Here is an 18,746-nt window from a genome sequence, read left to right on the forward strand (position 1 = left end):
AGTGTAATGAAATGTATTTTTATTATTTTAAATTAGAATACAAAAAAGTGAACACCAAAACTCAAATGTCAATTTAAGACCAAAGCTTTGCCAACTGAAGAAAAACAAAATGAAATGCGAAAAACAAGGAAATACAAGTTCTGTAAAACCAAAACTGTCAAAAAAAATTTGATTATGAAAATCAGGTTAAGCTCACAACAGTCTACTGCTGCAAATCTTTAAGCTCAGAAGCCTTTTCATGTACCTAATGTGATACCAGGTCAATGCAGGTACAGGACATGGGAGGTAAACGAATACTTTCACGGCATACAGTAGTTCCAGTGACGTTCGTTTGGTAAGACCTGACCGAGCCGCAGGCAGCAGCTGATGGTGGGTTCATAAAAAACAGTGTCTGGCTCCTCAAGCTTCATTTCTGTCTCTCTTCTTGTCTGGTCCACACAGGGTCTGAACAGTGATGGTTTGGGACCTTTAACCAGTGTTTTTTTAGTTACACTGCCCATTTCTATAAGTGCCTACAGAGGAGAGAGGGAGGGTAGTGATCAGGCACCACAGGTTCAGTATCCAATTGACTGCTAAAAATCATTTGAAGGGTAAATTCGAATTAGACAAAATTACTTTCATCCAAACTTCCTAGATATTGCCACTATATACATATACTTCCTACAGCCATGAGGTTATTTCCACATTACATAAAAGCAGCATGAATTGAACTGAAAAATGAAGAGCTCTGTATAGAACAAAATATAGAAGCATAAGTATTGGACATGACTCTTGCTGTACTGCCCTGTGGCAATGGACATAATTCTAACTGAGCATGTTGGAACAATTTCACAGCCAGAGAAACTGGGGACACTGTGAAGCAGGAATAAGGAGAAAGAGGAATGAGTAAAAACTAAATACATAGGGACTATCTAGTAAAGTAAGCATGTATGTATGAGTATTATTGTGTACCTGTACAAGGTCCAGTACCACCATCGGCTGCAGAATATCTTTGTAATGTTCCACCAGTGTCTGCTGTGTGACTCCGGGTCTGGACATGATGTGATAAAGAACGGCCTCCAGCATGCCCTTACACACCCCCCGGTTTAGCTTACCGTCAACCATGCGCCAGGGCCGGCTGATGAAACTTACATTTTCACTATGTAGGTTCAACGACAGCGATGGAAACAGAAAAAAAAAAGAAATGACACACAGGAAATGGAAATGCACAGTTAACTCTGATAAGATGCTGAACATCAGTGTGTACGTACTCATCCTTTATATCGACTGATGCTGTTAAAGCAGAGTCTGATTCCTCATGTCTTTCACCGCTCACACTTCTCTGTCTTGTTCTCCGCTCCTTCTTCTCTTCCTCTCTTTCCTCATTCTCCTGTGCTGTGTTCTCCTCCTCCCTTTTTTCAGGCTGTGTCTTCTTTTCTCCTTCTACATCTAAATTCAACAACGCATCTTCATGTCTGTCATCTGCCTGCTCATTCTCCTTTTCCACCTCTTCTTCCTCATTCAGTTTCTCTCTTGTTGTGTCACTCGATCTTTCTGCATTGTCTCTGCCTTTGTCCTCTCCGCTGTCCACAGCAGATTTTTTCGCTGGTGGCTCTTCTGTCTCCCGTTGGACTTCATGCCTGCATCTCTTGCGCATGAAGGGTATGCTGTGCTCGTTCAGGCCCTCGGACGTGAAACGTGACTGGGACCATTGCTTGGAGTTCACTGTCAGCAGCCAAGGTTCAGCGTGCCGCATGAGCACCCAACGCACACCCACACTCCCAACCTTCAGCACCTGGTCTTCTTCTTCTAAGTCCTGTAGTAAATGGGAGAATATCAGACGAAAAAAATTAACAGGAAAGTGGCCCTTTGCTTAGAACCTCCCCAGAGACCAACTGTCCAATCATATATTGTGAGAAAAACTAGGCAGAGCAGATCTGCATAGGTCCAGATTTCTCTGTTTGCAAAGATGTAAGGAATAGTTTAAACAGTATATCTATTTAACTCTATTTAACATAAGTTCAGCCTAGAGTAGCAAACACATCCGTGTCAAAACCATCTCTATTGCTAAAGTAAACATTCAATTAAAAAAAAACAATAAAAACAATGAACCAGGAAGTGGTGTTTCAATGTTTCATTTTACAAAAAAGGTTCAAACAAATATGATGGTTAGTGATACAAAAGTTTAAAAAGAAAAATGATCCAATGCATTTTTCTGACACAGAGTTAAAAGTCTTTATTAAAACTGCCATAGTTCAGATGTGTTGGGGGGGATTACTGAATCAACTGAGACATAAAAAAAAAACCTTCCTTATGAATGTTTACCTTCATATACTGCTGCAGGCTCCTGCTGCACCCAGACTGGGGCTGCTCCAGGTGTGTGTGAGCCAAGTACAGGTCATGTATGTCCAGCCCATTCTCACCAGCTTCATCTAAGCTCCTCCTCAACTGAGCGCATGCCTCTGTGTCCTGAGGAGTGTATCCTCTTTGCTGAACCAAATGTCTGTCACACTCCTTCATATTGGGTGGAGAAAAGCGGGAGGAGGTGCGGACAGAGTAGGTGAGGATGGGTGGCAGCAGGGATGGACCACATTCAGTCAAGTGCAGAGGTGGAATGTCTAAAAATGAAGAATCGAGGAAATAAAGAATCAGTTTTTGCTGAGCAAAAAACAGTTTTCACATCTTTTTGATGAGCTGATACTTACTGTCCATACTGAAAATATTGTGAGCAGGGGTGTTGCGGAGCTGCAACCTCATAATACACGACTCCACCACGATGTTATCATTGATGTTGAGATTACGCAGTTTGACTGGAAACAAAGCAAGTGATGATTTTAAAAATCTAAACAGGAATGTAACAAAAATTTTTCCCTGCAGGTAAATGTATGTTTTAGTTTTCCTAATCAATCAATCATCCAAACAACAACCACAAGATACTAAATTTACTAAAACAGAAAATTCTCACACTTAAGGAGATAAAAGCAAAAATTGTTTAGCACTTTTGCTTGATAAAGAATAAATTTGTTTAAATTTAATTAATTATCTATATATTCTTAAAGAGAAACACTCGTGATTATGATTTAAATAGACTCTTTTGGTCTCTTGGTGTTTATTATGTTTAAGCATTAGTTATAGTGTGTATGTGTATGAAGTTAAAGATACACATGTATGTACTTGTAAACCAGAAATACTTTGTTATAATTTCTTTTCCTGCAGGAAATGAAATTAAGATAACTTCTCTGCGAAAAAAAAGTAGGTTGTGCCCGTGGACCAAGTACAAGCAGGACAGACTCGATAATCTATTCAAGACTAAAGTTGAAAGTAAGTGAAAATTTCAAGCTCTACCGATGCCAGGAAGACAGTATCCTCGCATCATCAGGTAGTTTGTGTGGGATGCCTGATGAGCCTTCACCTCCAGCTTCTTTCTCCCCTCACACTCCTCCCCATCATAATCTTCATCATCATCTTCCTCCAATGCTGCCATACTGAAAAAATACCACTTATCTCAAGTTAAATTTTAAAAGACCTAATTTGTAACTGTCCATTCAAATTCTGATATTTTTCTCAATTAATCAAAATGAAAAGTAAGGAATTGACGAGGTGTCTTTAAGATTAGACAAGCAAACTTCTGAGGACTTGCAATCTGATATGTCTTTTGGTCTTTCTGCACAGAGAATGACTAATTAAACAGGGCATGTTTGAATATGTACAAACAAAGACAAAAAAGACAAAATTAATAAATTCACTAGCACTTTCAGATTCCTAATTTATTATAGGTAAATTTTACAATAATATTATCTCACCATGAAAAAAGATTTTAAATGTAATACATATTTAAAAAACTCACCTCTTGACCACATCGTTGTCCACCAGATTGCTGTCCACTACCACCATTTGTTTTGGTATGGACACATGCACACTGAGCAGGCCCAGAGACATCAGGCTGAGAGACACCACACAGGCTCCACCCGGAGACTCCATAGAGAACCGCAGCATGTCCGACACATCTGAAGCATCACCTGAACCTCGACTTGTTGCTTCTGAGGCTGCTGAGGCTCCCGATGTCTCTTCTCTGAAGAGATGGTCCTCAGTCTGCTCTCTGCTGGATGAATCATCAACAGAGCCAGTGCGGACGTATATTTCTGGGGTTTTCTGTTTGTCTGATTTGTTCATGTCTGTCTCCATCAGCTTCTCTTCTCCTTCCACATTTCTTTGGGACTTCTCACTCTCCTTTGACGACTCACTGTTTTTCTTCACTAGTTCACTCACTGGTGAGCCATCTTCCTTTCCTTCACTTCGTTTTTCTTTTCTTTTTGACCCCGTCTTTCTGTCCAACACTTCCTCTCCATTCTCTGACCTGTTTTCAGTTTCGTGGTAAAATGCAGTAACAGGTCTGTCATCTCCTGTCCCGTTGTTAATTAGTCTTCTTAAGAAGCGGAAAGAATCAGTGCACAGAGAGTGAGGAAAACGCCACGAAAAACACCTGTAGGGAACGAGAGGGAAAAAAAGCTTTTATGATCATCGAAGCTTCTTTAGGAGATGTAGTATTTGTGTTTCTATCAGATTTTAAGAAGCTCAGTGCTGTTTTTATATGCCAATTGAAAAAAACAGCCCCATGATTTACCTATGAGGTGTTGGAAGAGAAAGATGCAGAGATGCTTAGTGTTTTATTTGTTTTCTTAGTATTATTCTGTTTATTCAAAATCGTTTGAAAAGTTGGCTAAACCCCCATATAAAACATCAATAACATCAAAACGACTCCTTCATTCCTCAGTCTGACATCAAATGTGAAGTTATATTGACAATGTAATCTGCTCAATAAGCAATAGTTGCTCAGTAGCAGTATCCAATCAAGTAGCTCCAGTCTACACTAACTCAACTGCCACAATACATCAAATAGAACATCTCATGGTGTTAGAATGGTAAATGTAGGCCAATTATCTTTTGTAAGAAGAGTTAAAAGCACAAGCTGTTCGACCTACTCTTGTCAGGCTGGTGTGTACCTGTAGTAGGACTGGGACAGCTGGTAGGACATGGGCAGGATGGGCAGCGCTCGTTTCTTCTTTGGCCCGAATGGCTGATTGACACGACGGCGGTTGACCAGACCTTTCTTCCTGCATTGTACGAACACCTGGCAGAGCAGCTCCTGGTCATACTTACTGTACATGTGGAAGGTCTAAGAAAAAAGACAACCAGAGGTTTGTGTGTTTTGTTTTTGAGAGCATTTAACAAGAAGAGAGTGGAAATATGATTGAATAAACACACCTTTAAAGAGCAGTTTCAGATGCACCTGTTTAGACTTGCCTTGGTGTAGATTTTCATTCTTCTTAGTTTGTTTTTGTGATTTTCTGCTCATGGATAAAATCCTGTACTTAAACTTCAAATGACTGTGTGAGAAGAGGATTAAAATGAAAGGTGGCCATACCTGAAAGGATCTAGAGGACTTCATCTGACTGTTTGTCATGGCAAGAGTGCTCTGGATCAAATTATGTAACACTATGGCATGAATATCGTCTCTGCTGCAAAAGACATAAATAACTGATTACTACCTTAAAAAGGCAAATGTATGTAGTAGAAAAAACAACAACTACTGAATCCTCACCAGTTGAGTTCGTCTTTGCATGAAACCAGTTTTCCATTGTCTATTGCAGAAACTTTAAACCTGTAAAGCACACATAAAGCATTAAACCAAATGCTGATCGAGCTGTCTTAAAGCAAATGAAACCTCCTCTTCTCACCGTGAAAACAGCTCCTGTTTGGTGTTGGGGACGGTCATACCATGGACACTCAGGACTGTGCTGAACTTCTGCCTCAGCAGCCTGACATACTCAGAGAATGCTTCAGCACAATCCTGAAACAACACAGGCAACTTATTCAGATGTGACATTGGAAAGTCAACTTTAAACTTGCAGAAACAAAACAAACGCAGAAGATCAGGAACACCACCTCTGGTTTGTTGGGATCAGTGGGTATCTTCTCCTCTAAGAGTCTCAGCAAAGTTTTGTCCTGGTACACTTCAGCCAGACAGATCCTGCAATACATACACAGGATGAGTGAAACAACATGGGTATTGTGTTCAGAAATGTGTGTTATTATCATTATTATTAATATTATTGTTGTTATTAACTGTGCCAACCTGTAGTTGAGAAGCGTCTGAGGATTCTTGAGGATGTGTCGTGAGCGCCGAGCAACAGCAAGAGAAGTTTTATCCACCGATATCTCGAACTCGACATGGAGCAGGTCTCTCACCACACAGTGTGGTACGAATGGCCTTTTCAACTGCAACACATCAACAACATACAGGTGCACACAGCCTATAGCTTATGTTCAAGACATATTTAATAATACTCATTATTAAATGTTTATTATTAAATATCCGTTTGGACACATAACTTCTTAAATGAACTTAAACTCTGAACACTGCAAACAAAAAGAACTTCCCATAACAAACATAACTCAAGATTTAGCCTGAAACTCTCATATCATATATTGAACAAAATGGACTTCACTGATCCAAGGGTTTCCATGCAAAGTGTCCTAGCCTGTTCTTCCAATCACTGCATGTATTTGTGTAGGTACCTTGCTGTTGAGCAGCTGTGAGGCCACACAGCAGAGCATCATCAGTGAGTCCTCCTGTACAGACCAGTACACTCTCTGTCTGGTCATCATTTTCAGAGCTTGGTGGTCAGCCTCATCATGGGCAGGGGTGCGCTTCTTGGGCTCTTAAAGGCAAAAAAAATACAAAAAACAATCTGTCAGCTGTCCACCTTTAGTCCGTCACTCACATGCATGAATATTTATGTTTAGGTGTTTTACTACACCTTTCTTCTTCTTGCATTGGACCTTGACAACCTCCTTTTTGCTTCTCTTCCTCTTCTGCCTCTTTCCTCCAACCACCTGCTGGTTTCTGGAAGCAGGCTCTATAGCCACCTGGTTCCAGATACACAATAAGGACCACTGACTTAAGCCAGAGCTGTTTTTGAGTTTAAACTACCATGGTCACAACTACTAAAACTCATACCTCAACATTTTCTGCCACGAGTGGTCGCTTGGTGGTTAAGTAACGAGGTGTAGCTGTCCCTCCTGTCACAGAGATGTATACATATTATATTAAAGATGCTGGTAAGTCAAGTTTGAAGGTTTATTTTAAAAGGAAAAAAATATCACACAACCAAACGCAAAAATCTTCCTCATTAAAGTAACAGCACAATGGCATATTATTATAGCAATATCTATTCAGTGATTATAGGGATTACTATTGCCAAATCAAATTAAGTCAACTTATAGCACAGAAATATTTGTCATGATGGAGCTCTGACAGTGGTTTGAGGAGGGATATTTACTTCATTTCAAAGAAACTCACCAGCTTTAAGTGCAATCGTGAGGGCACTCTTACTCAGCAAGCTCTTTAGTCTGGTTTTGTTCTCCTCTGCCTCTAAACCAGTTGGGTTCTTAAAAAAAAAAAAAAAAAGAGAAATACATTCCCAAAACTGCCACATGCATATTAGGCCACATTAAATTGTCGTTGCACTACATGTAAATATAGGCATGTAAATGACTGTAAATGCTGTGCACGTACCGTTTTGCAAGAAAGGAGGTGGTTGGTCCAAAACCAGTTGCGTTTAAGATGAGCAAAGAATTCAGAGTCCAGACCTCCTGCTCCTTTACCGTCTCCTGGTATCGACCCATCATCATGCACTTCACAACTTCCCCTGTGTGTGTGTATACAAAGACACACATACATTAACTCTGTTTTAACACTGGTGGTGCAGTGTATGTGGGTAGTTCTGACCTTCTTTCAGCTTCTGACAGTTCATTATTTTATATTATATAAGAAAGTATAAGTAAATATAAGAAAGATAATTAAGACATAATAAAAACTAAGACAAAATTAAAAGTGTAGGTAAAATATCTGTTCTTAACAGCATCTTGATTCTTTTTCCCTCAGAATAATTACATTTAGTAATTACGAAACATTTAGCTGATTAACTAATTAGATGAAGATGTCACCTAAATTTCTACTTTGTGATTAGATTAATCAATGATCAAAAACACTGGTGGCTGCAGCATATTATTTTTCCTGTAGTCTGCAGAGAAACTAGATCCACTTACTTTAGCAGGTATGCCAGTCCTACAAACACATAGCGTTCATGCACGAATGAAGGAGTGGTTTCCTCCTCTGTGGTGTTCCTCTTACTACGGATTACACCTAAAAATGCGAACAAACAAAGACAAATCTTAATTAATGAAGATTTCTATACAACTACCAATGCTATAAGTGGTTCTGCTTCTGTGTGTGTGTGTGTGTTTGTGTGTTTATGTACCCAGTGGTGTATTGAGGCAGACACACATCAGGTCAAACCAGTAGTTTTCTACATCCTCCATACTGTTGAATGTGTACCGGCGCCTCTCAAATGGTTTATCAGGGGACTCTGTAACCAGCCAATAGTGAGGCTCAGTGTTGGTGGTGTCAACAATGGTAGCATTGCGTCTCAGGTACACAAACACCTGGATCAGTGCAGATATTCAAAGAATATTAGACATTGGAAAATTCCTTAAATTTAACTTGATTTGATGTTGTGACTGTGTACCTGGTCTTTCTCCATGAACTTCTCAACAGGACCAAACTGCAGCAGACCCATGTAGACCAATTTCTGCAGGTTCTCATGAAACAAGAAGAGGTATTTCCTAATATAAAGAACCAGAGATTCTCACTTCAGAATTACAGGTAAGACATACAGCCACAGAAAGAACAAGAGAAAAAAATAATCACCGTCTGTAAAACAGCTGCCTTCTCATTCTGGCGGGCAGAGATTTAACAAGATAGTGTTGTTTCACAGGGTCGTTGAGATATTCCTCCAGTCCATCCACCTGTGGACCCAAGTCAGCAAATGTGTTGTACTTTATCATAAATACCAGATTAACAATAACAGAATTTACAGTTAGTTGCCAGTTTATTATCAACTTATCTAGTCTGTTGGTTTGTCCACTTCATTTATATCAGTTGAGTGTGAATTGAATCTTCCTATAACTCAATATATAATTCAACTGCAGCACAAAACACCACACAGTAAAATCAACACTTCTTTAAAACAGTTTTCCACACAAACGAAACCCAACATTCATGGAGGAGGGTTTATTGTAGGACTGTTGTATTAGACCATGTTGTAGTTAGGTGGACTTATTTAACTGACAACCAATTATCCCACATTCATGCAAAATCTATCAGTTCTACTCTGCAGGTACAAGGTGATGCCTTCAAATGTTTGGTTTTCTTATCAAACATTTGAAAGGGCACATATGAGCAGTTAGAACCACTGCAGTACCTCTAGTACACATTTCAGTCCCAGTACCCAAGGATCCTGAGTGGAAATTGGGGAAATAACCATTTTGCCACAGTGCACAGAAGGATGGACTTCATAAAAAATAAAGCTGCTGACCTTATAATTGACCTGTATGACCTGAATGTAGACAGAGAGAGGCAGACACAGGAGCAGGTCGCCAACCATCGCCCAGCCGCTGCTGTACTTCTTGTGCACACGGACAGGAGGAATGAATTTCTTCCATGAGTCTTCATCAACATACACTATTAGAAACAGGCAGAAGATCACAGAAAAACCTATGGATTTGAAAACTTTCCCTAAAGGTTCCAATAATGGAATTGCTACATATCTGCATTCACTAGCTAGTTAAAATATAGTGATAACAAATGTTTAAAGAAATCATGCACTGGTTTTGACAAAAACAACCAAAATTAAAAGGCAGGCATGTATGTATTTCAGACACACAATGTTGTCTCACCTTTTGGGTCAGATTGAGTCTGTTCAGCTACAGATTTATCCTCCTCTTCATCACCTGGTGTCAAATCTAAGTTAGATGCGGTAGAATCTGCAGTATGTGGGCCTACAGAGCCAGAGGCAGCATCTTCAGATGACTCTTCAAGATCCTGTTTCTCAGGGATGTCTGAGTGTTTGACATCCAGGTCACAGCTGTGCAGGCTTGCAGGTGTTTCATTGGTCAAGTCGGTGGAGCTGTGGCTGAGCGGGTGTCCATAAATCAGGTACCAGAGGAAGTTATGAACAACACGTAGACGATGCATCTTAGGCTGGAAGCCAAATGTCTTGCCCAATCCTCGGACTATAAATTAAGAGAGAGAGAAAAGACAAAGGAAAAAAAAAAACAATAAGAGTTATGTTATGAGATAAAGACAAAGGTTTAAATAATATTTAAACATTTGATCTTGAGTATATGGCATATGAAAATATATAGTCATTAACCAAAAAGGCTACATAAAACAGCAAAGTTGGTAAAGTTATGGGGATGTTATAATAGGATGCAACAGTATCTTTGTCTGAACTGTGAATTATTATTATTATATTATCACTATTATTATAACTATGGATTCCCACATTTCCTTTGACAGATTGCACTGGGATTACATTATGAATTTGTATGTCAAACCTGAATGAAATACATGTTTCCTGTCCAACCAGGAAAGCTAAGGCTCCACCAAATACTGAAAGGGAACAGAAAGGGAACTTATTTCATTTCATATATCATATATTCAACAAGAACCTGGTATGGGTTTGAACTCCTCATCGTCTTTAAGGCTTTCTTTTTTTTTGTTAGCTTTGCTCTGCTGGGCTTTAGAAGTGCTGGCGGTCATGTCCTTAGACTTTCTTTCTTCTCTGGCTTTTTCTTTAGTGTGCTGCAGACTGAGGCCCAGGAAAGGAAGAGCAAAATAACAGAAGGTCAAGACAAAAGAAAATCAAGAAACAAGCTACAAAACATGTCACTACTCTATTCTACAGACTGAGTCACAACTGATAAATATAGGCACAGGAGTTAACAGTGGGAGAGCTGTGAATATCTGAGGATACAACTTGTTGCTTCATCAAACTAACAAATACCGATTCATTTTAAAGTAATCGGTTGTGCTCACCGTACAGCGGTGTAAGAGTTCGAGATTTTGAAGCGAACTTTCTCGATAACTTGGCTCACAATGTCATCGTTGGGCTGAACAGACGGATGAACGACCATCTCAACCTGAATGTTCAAGAACACCAGAGAAGAAGAAAGGGTCGGGAGAGGGGGGGTTCAATTAAAAAAAAAAAAAAAAAATCAAAAACAGTATTACCTCTGAGATATTTCATATACCTTTATGATTTAGATGTGTGCAACTTTATGAATGTGTGCTAAGCTATAAGCACACCTCTGCCACAATGAGCCCAAACAAACCGACTGTTACAGCTCCAAATCAACTTGTCATTTGATTAACACAAACCCAAATACCATTTTGCTAAAGACCATCTGGTTGTGTCTGGTTTCATTTCACCACAAGAAGTGATGAAATGAATGAAAGAGAAAAGTAACTGTGGTTTGTACATTCTTGGTGATCCCATCTTGAATGACAGTGGTTGAGTAAATCTTCAGGAGGCCTTCTCTAGACAGGCTGTTGACGAGGCGTAGAATTGTTTTCCTGCAGCACTTTGAGCTGACTCCATCCTGCTTCTCTTCATCATTGATCATCTTCTGCAGCCTGGATGACAAACAGCATGTTGGCATTTTTCTTTCCGTTTCTTTTGGCCAATAAAAATGCTATGAAATTAACGGTGCGAATGTTTAACATGAACTGACGGGAAAAGGCCCTCTATGACTTTTAAGGTGTGGACGGCCTCAACAATCAAGTTCTTCCTCCTCAGCAGGCGGTATGTCTCATGAGACCTCTCTCGCTCTCGACTGGAGGCCTGAAGGAGAAAGGACTGAGCCGTTACTTTCTTGTACTCATCTCAGTCTCACTAGATTTAACCTTTTCTAGCTGGAGAAAAAGCAAATCATTGAAACAAGCATGTAAGACTTACTGGCACCTGGGGAACATCTTTAACAACCACAACGTTGCTGTTTGCTGGGTTAATGGCTGCAATCACTGCCTCACTCTGAGGCACAGGGCTGGCAGGAACTGAGCTGACTGCTTCCTCCTCCTCCTCCTCAATTGGAGCTTGTTCTGACAGAAGAAACTAAATTAAACATGCCTGAGGAGAACAAAGCCTCAAAAGAGGTGCAATCTCAGTTGTTAGGAATAACATATTATTGAGCTTGTGTCTACTTGTTAACTCTATTTTAATGAATGTATTTATATTGGTAATGGCTCAAGGAAGTACATTTGATGTTAAAAATGTCATTTAATGTATGTCATGTAAAAATAATGATAATCTGACTGTAGTTCCTCTCAGCTCTGTGGAGCTTTACACTGACTTTCTGCTTGTTTTGCTTTTACAGACCACAACTCCACTGTTTTGTTTCCATTCCCACTGCCCTAATCAGGAGGTGAAGTTCGAAAAAGTGAATGTGCACAATCCACTCAGCACTAAACAACAGACAAAATTAGTGTCTGGACATTTAGGACCTAAAGAGCTGAACATTTCCCTCTGAACATAGTACACGAGAATTAAAGCAGCAGAAACACTGAATTTCCATTCATTAGATGGGCAAAAACATTACCTCTAGTAAATACTAATGCTGCCTTGTATCTGCTGCGTACAACTGGAGGCCACTGTTTGCTAACAACTTTAAAGGTAAGGAGACTGTATATCAGACAACACTGTGTTTAAGATCATTTCTGCTTTCCTCAAGTGACCAAACAAAAAATGAGTTACTGCAGGCTCATTTTCAGTGAAGAGATTAAGACAGAAAACCAAAGGAAGAACATCTAAAGTGCAGTTGCATTTCTGTGAATTACCTGCTGTGGGAACTGACAATGAGTCTGGCATCCTACAAGTCATGGACTCACTGGAGGCTGGGGTTTCGCCTGATTGATGACAGAGGACACGCGGGACAACATAAAGAGCTATAACTACCTATTACACCAAATACTTTGATTCTCTCAGGTGATATGGACATGATGTGGATTTTGACTTGTGCAGTGTGTAAATGTTTACTCACAATCCGTTGGAATAGGTTGCATAATGGGGGCATCAGATTGTGTCTGCTTTGTTGTTGCACTGCCTTTCTTTCCTGTTGACTTTCGTCTTGCTCCTGTCTTTCCTCTTGCTTTACCTCTCTCCCCACCCAAGCCTTCAACACCTATGTCCATTTGTCTATCACCACACACCTGCTGAGCTTCCTCTGCAATTTTGTTTGTACCCACTTTCTTACTGTTCTTTTCTGTAGGAGTGTCAGTATTTTCTTTTGCTGCTGATTTGGAGGTTGAAGGTGTTTGAGGGGTGGCAGGTGCAGTATCTGATGTCTGTGGCGCAGAGGAACAGAGGAGTTTGTTGCGTTCCTGCTCCTTAGCAAACAGCTGAAGTTGATCACTCACTCCCACACACCTGTCAAAGACACACGAGCAGCACAGTATGATATGATGTGGTGCTCAAATAAGAATTTAGACACAGATTGTCATTTGAATACATACTTATGGCTGATAAACTTTGTAGTCCTCTGCCGACCCTCATCCTCCATGAACCCCTGCAGAGTGAAAGACATCACACACACATTAACTCGCAATAGCTCTATGCAGTTATATGACATGTAATGCCACAGCCCTGACCTAAATACTACACCACATAGAATGGTCAGGTTTGTGTAGACCACCACTTCAGTTGTTTGCATGTGTTGAGTCAATACCATCATTAACTGTGAGGCTGTATTTGATCACATGATCTTTTACATCTTTGGAGGAGCAAAATATATTAACACTTAACAATATAACAATACCACAAATTATGGCCTCAGGTTGAATTAACACCTGTCTACCACATAGTAAGCATCTATGGCCATGCTAAGCAGCTCTGTGACACCACAGGCACAGCAGCTTAGAGCTAAACCCTAACATTTGAAATGACAACGTTAACATGCTGATGTTCAGCAGGTACAATGATGACCATGTTCATCATGTTAGTTTACTGTGTTTACTGAAGACAAAATGCAGCTGTGACTGATGGGAATGTCATTAGACTTACAGGCAGCGGTCATTTAAGGACAGAACAAGTTAGAAACACCAATAAATACAATTTCCCACTGAAACAAATGATCAGTGATCTTGTTCTTTGTGCTAACTGACCTCTTGTGTAGTTATGAAAATGGGAAACCCCAAAATATCTGACAATGGAGAGCATCCTGCCAACACAAATAGGGAAACGTTGCATTAACAGCATGGGGCTTACCTTTATTAACCCCTCCCTCTCCAGCGTTCGACAGACCATACGAGATTCCAGTTTACCGATGTTCATTTTAGACCCAATACCAGTCTGGGGAATTCCCTTTGTGCCACTAGATAAGACTGCATCACAAGAAACAAAGACACAGGTAAGAATCAATCAGCGGTCACCTGGAGTTGAGAAAGGTTATGTGGATGACAGTGAAATTCATTATTTATTTTCACTTATTTCATTACTTATTCACATTCACACACAATCAACACATCTTTAAAACTATTAGGTCAGGGCTTTTACTTTAATCACTGCTTCATTTCAAATGCAGCATTATTCAGTCCATAGCTAAACAACAGAAAAAGCATCTAAATTCTTTAAGACTATTGTGGATAAGAACTAATGTGCTGACAAAAACAAATGAATATTGAAAATTTGATAGTAAATGATAAATGATATTAAATGATAATATGACTACTTCCTTGATATATTTTATGTAAATTTTCCATTTCTTGAGAGAGGGACGTGATCTTACCAAGGTGATAGGCCTGAGACAGGACGTCTTTCTCCATGATTCTACCCTCAGAAGGTAAAGCTCTTCTTGTTCCTGTGTCATCTTCCTCATCCTCGTCATCATCATCATCCTCATCAGTGACGCCCTTCCTTGCATATGGCTTTAACAATCTCACACAGCGCACAAGAACTTTATTCCCTAACAAACAAAGTGAAATTATGAAGGGTTCATGTTAGGCACGTGACAACTAGAAAACAAGCTCTATGTAATTCATTTAATTACTATATAAAGTTGTTCATTTTACTACAGTTTGAATATTTGTTTGTGTATTGTCCGTGCATGTACAATAGATCAGGCTGCAACTGCTCTGTGCAGTCTTCTACCGTATAATAACAGTAAAGCTGAACCTTGAAATAACTGTACGCTCATAAAAGCTTTGGTTTTAATTTCAACTTTTCTTCAGCTACTGGGAGGGCACATCCTTAAAAAAAGGTTGACTTTGAGCACATCAAATAGACGTTTTTGAGATGAGCACACAGTGTGTTGAGCTGATATGCACTGGCCCTACCTTTTTTGTTGATGCAGGGCCCAGCGCTGGGATCTAGGTCCTCCAGAGGGTACTTGCAAAATTCGACCAACTTGGCAGCTCGCATGGCTTGAAATACACGTTTACACGTACCTTCATTCACATTCTGTAAGAAAAAAACAGAAATTACGATCACTAACGGAATGATGAACACACAAACCAACAGAAACTACAGGGAGGGATACTCACCAGTTGTTGTTTGAGTGTGATCAAAGTGGAAAACTTGTCAGGTAGCTGCTGGAGAAGGTTGGACACATGCTCCATCAGTATGTCATATTTAGACCTCCTGAAAGAGCAAAAGGACTTGTTAGAAAGATATGTTTTCTTTTTATTGTCTTACTTTGATGAAGATCTGTATCACTATGTTTATCCAGGACACAGTTATTTTAACTAAAAGAAATCAAAGTTCACAAATGTTAAAAATTGCCATAATAAAATGTCTTAGGAGTCTAATATAGGCATATTTTTGATTGAATTCAGGAACTATCTGATCTAGAGCGGAAACTGTCAATTCATCTGACATATGCTGTAAATAAGTGGTGGCTATTTTTATGGATTTATTGTGAAAGTCCACTTTTAAGCCAAAATGTGAAAATTACCATAGTTGGAGTTGCTAAAATGCTACTTCTCGAGAAAATAATTTGAAGATTATTCAATAATTAAACACAATAACATGATGCTGTTGATGCTGTTTGACTACATATTCCATTAAAGCCAATTCCAGACCTGTTGACATGGAAGCGTTTGAGCAGCAGAAGTATGGAGTGTTGCTGTTGTCCTGACGGTTTTCGCTTGACATGAGACTGCATGCTGATGAGTCCATGTCTGACAAGAGACTTCCTCATGTAGTGCATCTTTCTAGCATCAGTCCTGTTGAAACACAACACTTAACGTTATGCAACTAAATCTGCTGTGATCAGAATTAAAACACTTAATGGGTGTGCATGTCTCCTACTTGAAAGCGCATCCATGCAGATTGCTCTGTAGCTCTCCTTGCCAACGTGCTCGGCCCACTCTTTCCAACACACAGTATGAATGATCAGTGAGCTTTAAATCTGGGTCACTTTCAACACCAATCAAAGTCCTGAATCGCAGGCTCTGAGATGCCACCACAACAAGCCTTCGGCCATATCTGAGAAAGTTTTAGAAAGAAGAGGTAAAATGTCAAACTAAAGAAACATAGCAATACAGAAAGAGAAATTACACTTTTGTGCATAACTATGGAAGAGTTATGATTGTTCAGTTTTAGGAGTAGGCAGACAGTCTCTACCAACCTTTTCAATGCCTCCTCCAAGCTGACCAAAGGGGTCAGAGACTTGGATCGGACATGTTTTGTGGCGTCCTTCCTCTCTTTAAAGACTGCGCAGGAGCCCTGTATGCCATCCTTGTTTTCTACAATAATATGGACTGGGTAGATGTCTTTCTTTGTGTCAGGAAACCTCTGTGTTGTTTCTATGCCAGTCTCTGGGTCAATATCTTTAAACCTGAAAACACACGTGCACACAAACAGAAAGTGTCACAGCAGTTGTTCTTGTTCATCATCAAACACTGGATATTTCTTCAGAATCGGTTTCTTTATCAACCTTGTGCACTGGCACATTGTCATGGTGAAAGCACACTATTGTCTGATATTTGTGCATCCTATAGCATTAAAGGGCACTACACAGACTTTACATATGTTACAGTTGTATAATGTCTTTCTGCCTCTGAAGGAGGACAAGTCTGAGAAAATAACTCTTGAGATATCTTCTGTCTTTGGATTTGTACAGTTTTCACCATAATGATGCATTCATTTTGTTTTTAACATGCCTCTATCCCCCAACACACTCAAAGCTCACAAGGTTTTGTCCAGGTCTTTGAGCCGCATCATCATGTCACTTCAAATGAATGAAATATCCCTGGTTGTATCTAATTATAAAAAAGAGAAAGACAGCAGCGATGTTTTCTAGTATTTGTCCTCCTCATGTATACAGATCAGATGAAATTACTGTTAGAAAATAACACAACAGTAAGAACAAACTGCACTACAGCCTTCAAAACTCACCATGAAGATGAATCAATAACATCACATCTCTAAAACAGAAAATCTTTGTGTGATGTGATACACTCACCTGTCCTGAAGCACAACATCCTCCCTGTCGTGCGGCAGCTCGTAAAACTTCAGGTCGCTGTTGTTGATGAGGGACTTCCAGATAAACTCCTTAGTGGGCTCATCGAGTTTGAGGGGAAACTTGGGCTGCCTGTCTTCCAGTCGGATCCACAGAGACGGAATAGTTATCCCGTCCAGACCCTCCAAAGCCACTTCATCCACGACTGCACTCAGCGGATCCATAATCTAATCTGCTGTCAGCTAGCTAACATGCTAACTAGGCTCACCCACAGCTAAGGCTAACTAGACTTCCGGCTCCTATATTCACGTAAGAGAAGCTTTTTGTGTAGTAACGAGCCTTTAAATCCGATAAATGTGTTAAAGATTTAAAAACAAGTTTTAAAAAATCGTATTCATTTGCCTACTCCGACTACGCTTTTTTACCTAGTGCGTATGCATGTACGCGCTTGCGTCATATGTCAACTTTGACCTCACGCCGTGCGTCAATTCAGGAGTAAAGCCACGAGGTGTCGTTCAAGTTCAGTTTCTGAATCATCTTCATTGAAATAACAGATAGTTTATTATTTTTAATACAAAATAATATTCAGATTTAAAACATATGGACTTTACCCTGTAAAGTGTACTGTATACCAGTGTACTATATTATGTCCTGTACACAGCTAATGATTTAATTGGACTATGTAATCATCTCAATTCATTCAATACAAATGTTACATTTTCATTTAGCAATTGCTCAGTGTGTGTACTACCAACTAACTACCTAAACTTCATATCCCAGAAAGCACAGAGCCTTATCAGCAATGTATGGGTTGTCATACATGCACAGTGTAAATATAAACTTTTTAATTACCTACTTAATGTGTCCAGGGCTCATAACAAGCTCACATTTGTTCTGGGCGACTACACTGCGTTAGTGTAGCCTCGTGGTTGAGTAACATTAACCCACAGCTTTGTTTTTATTATTTATTCTATTTTCATCCCTTTCTTCTTAGTATTGATGTCATGACATTATAATTTTCTTACTGTTTCAACCTAAACGTGGTTTCTAGATCTCTGCATTACTATGGGAGGAAGTATTTCCAAACCTCTTAAGTATATTCAAATAGGTTTAAATACTCTATATCTGACTTTAAATGACATTCATATTCACATCTATAACCATATCCCCTGACCCGGAACAATTTATATGAATACAGTATAGTCAAGTAACAATAGCAATACCATTATATAAAGATATTATCATGTATTTAAATATTTACTTGATCATGTGTTAAGAGTACTCATTATGAAAAAGGCCCAGTTTAGCACTGGTAGACAAATGTACTACATTATTGTATTGTTATAGCTGACATATTAACACGTAAGCAACATCAGTGGTGTAGTTTGTGTTTGTGTGGAATCTGAACT

General features: G+C 39.5%; 1 protein-coding gene across 1 annotated transcript; it reads right to left on the reverse strand.

The window, feature by feature from the left end:
* Window positions 1-2: 2 nt before the first annotated feature.
* On the reverse strand, window positions 3-17,780 carry gtf3c1 (general transcription factor IIIC subunit 1). Its single transcript, XM_026302664.1, has 40 exons — window positions 17,341-17,780; window positions 16,504-16,713; window positions 16,185-16,361; window positions 15,956-16,099; window positions 15,419-15,515; window positions 15,212-15,335; window positions 14,665-14,841; window positions 14,145-14,260; window positions 13,394-13,446; window positions 12,922-13,307; window positions 12,719-12,787; window positions 11,841-11,983; window positions 11,617-11,726; window positions 11,365-11,518; window positions 10,922-11,025; window positions 10,555-10,694; window positions 9,781-10,116; window positions 9,420-9,565; window positions 8,753-8,850; window positions 8,571-8,667; window positions 8,304-8,487; window positions 8,092-8,188; window positions 7,559-7,691; window positions 7,343-7,430; window positions 7,001-7,062; window positions 6,801-6,909; window positions 6,559-6,701; window positions 6,116-6,258; window positions 5,926-6,010; window positions 5,718-5,830; window positions 5,582-5,641; window positions 5,405-5,498; window positions 4,983-5,155; window positions 3,827-4,462; window positions 3,325-3,464; window positions 2,685-2,789; window positions 2,305-2,597; window positions 1,251-1,795; window positions 952-1,138; window positions 3-512 (listed from the first exon to the last, which is right to left on the reverse strand). The coding sequence occupies exons 1-40, from the start codon at window positions 17,559-17,561 to the stop codon at window positions 300-302; spliced, it is 6,705 nt and encodes a 2,234-aa protein (XP_026158449.1). The 5' UTR covers window positions 17,562-17,780; the 3' UTR covers window positions 3-299.
* Between the last annotated feature and the right edge of the window lie 966 nt (window positions 17,781-18,746).

The sequence above is a fragment of the Mastacembelus armatus genome, chromosome 1 (assembly GCF_900324485.2).
Source record: "Mastacembelus armatus chromosome 1, fMasArm1.2, whole genome shotgun sequence".
NCBI classification, from domain to species: Eukaryota; Metazoa; Chordata; class Actinopteri; order Synbranchiformes; family Mastacembelidae; genus Mastacembelus; species Mastacembelus armatus.

Coding starts and splice junctions, on each gene's coding strand:
- gtf3c1 (XM_026302664.1), bottom strand. CDS start 17,561: ATGGATCCGCTGAGTGCAGTCGTGGATGAAGTGGCTTTGGAGGGTCTG. Junction 11,519..11,616: donor GTCATAGAGGGCCTTTTCCC/GTCAGTTCATGT, acceptor TTTGTCATCCAG/GCTGCAGAAGATGATCAATG. Junction 2,790..3,324: donor ATACTGTCTTCCTGGCATCG/GTAGAGCTTGAA, acceptor CTTTGTTTCCAG/TCAAACTGCGTAATCTCAAC.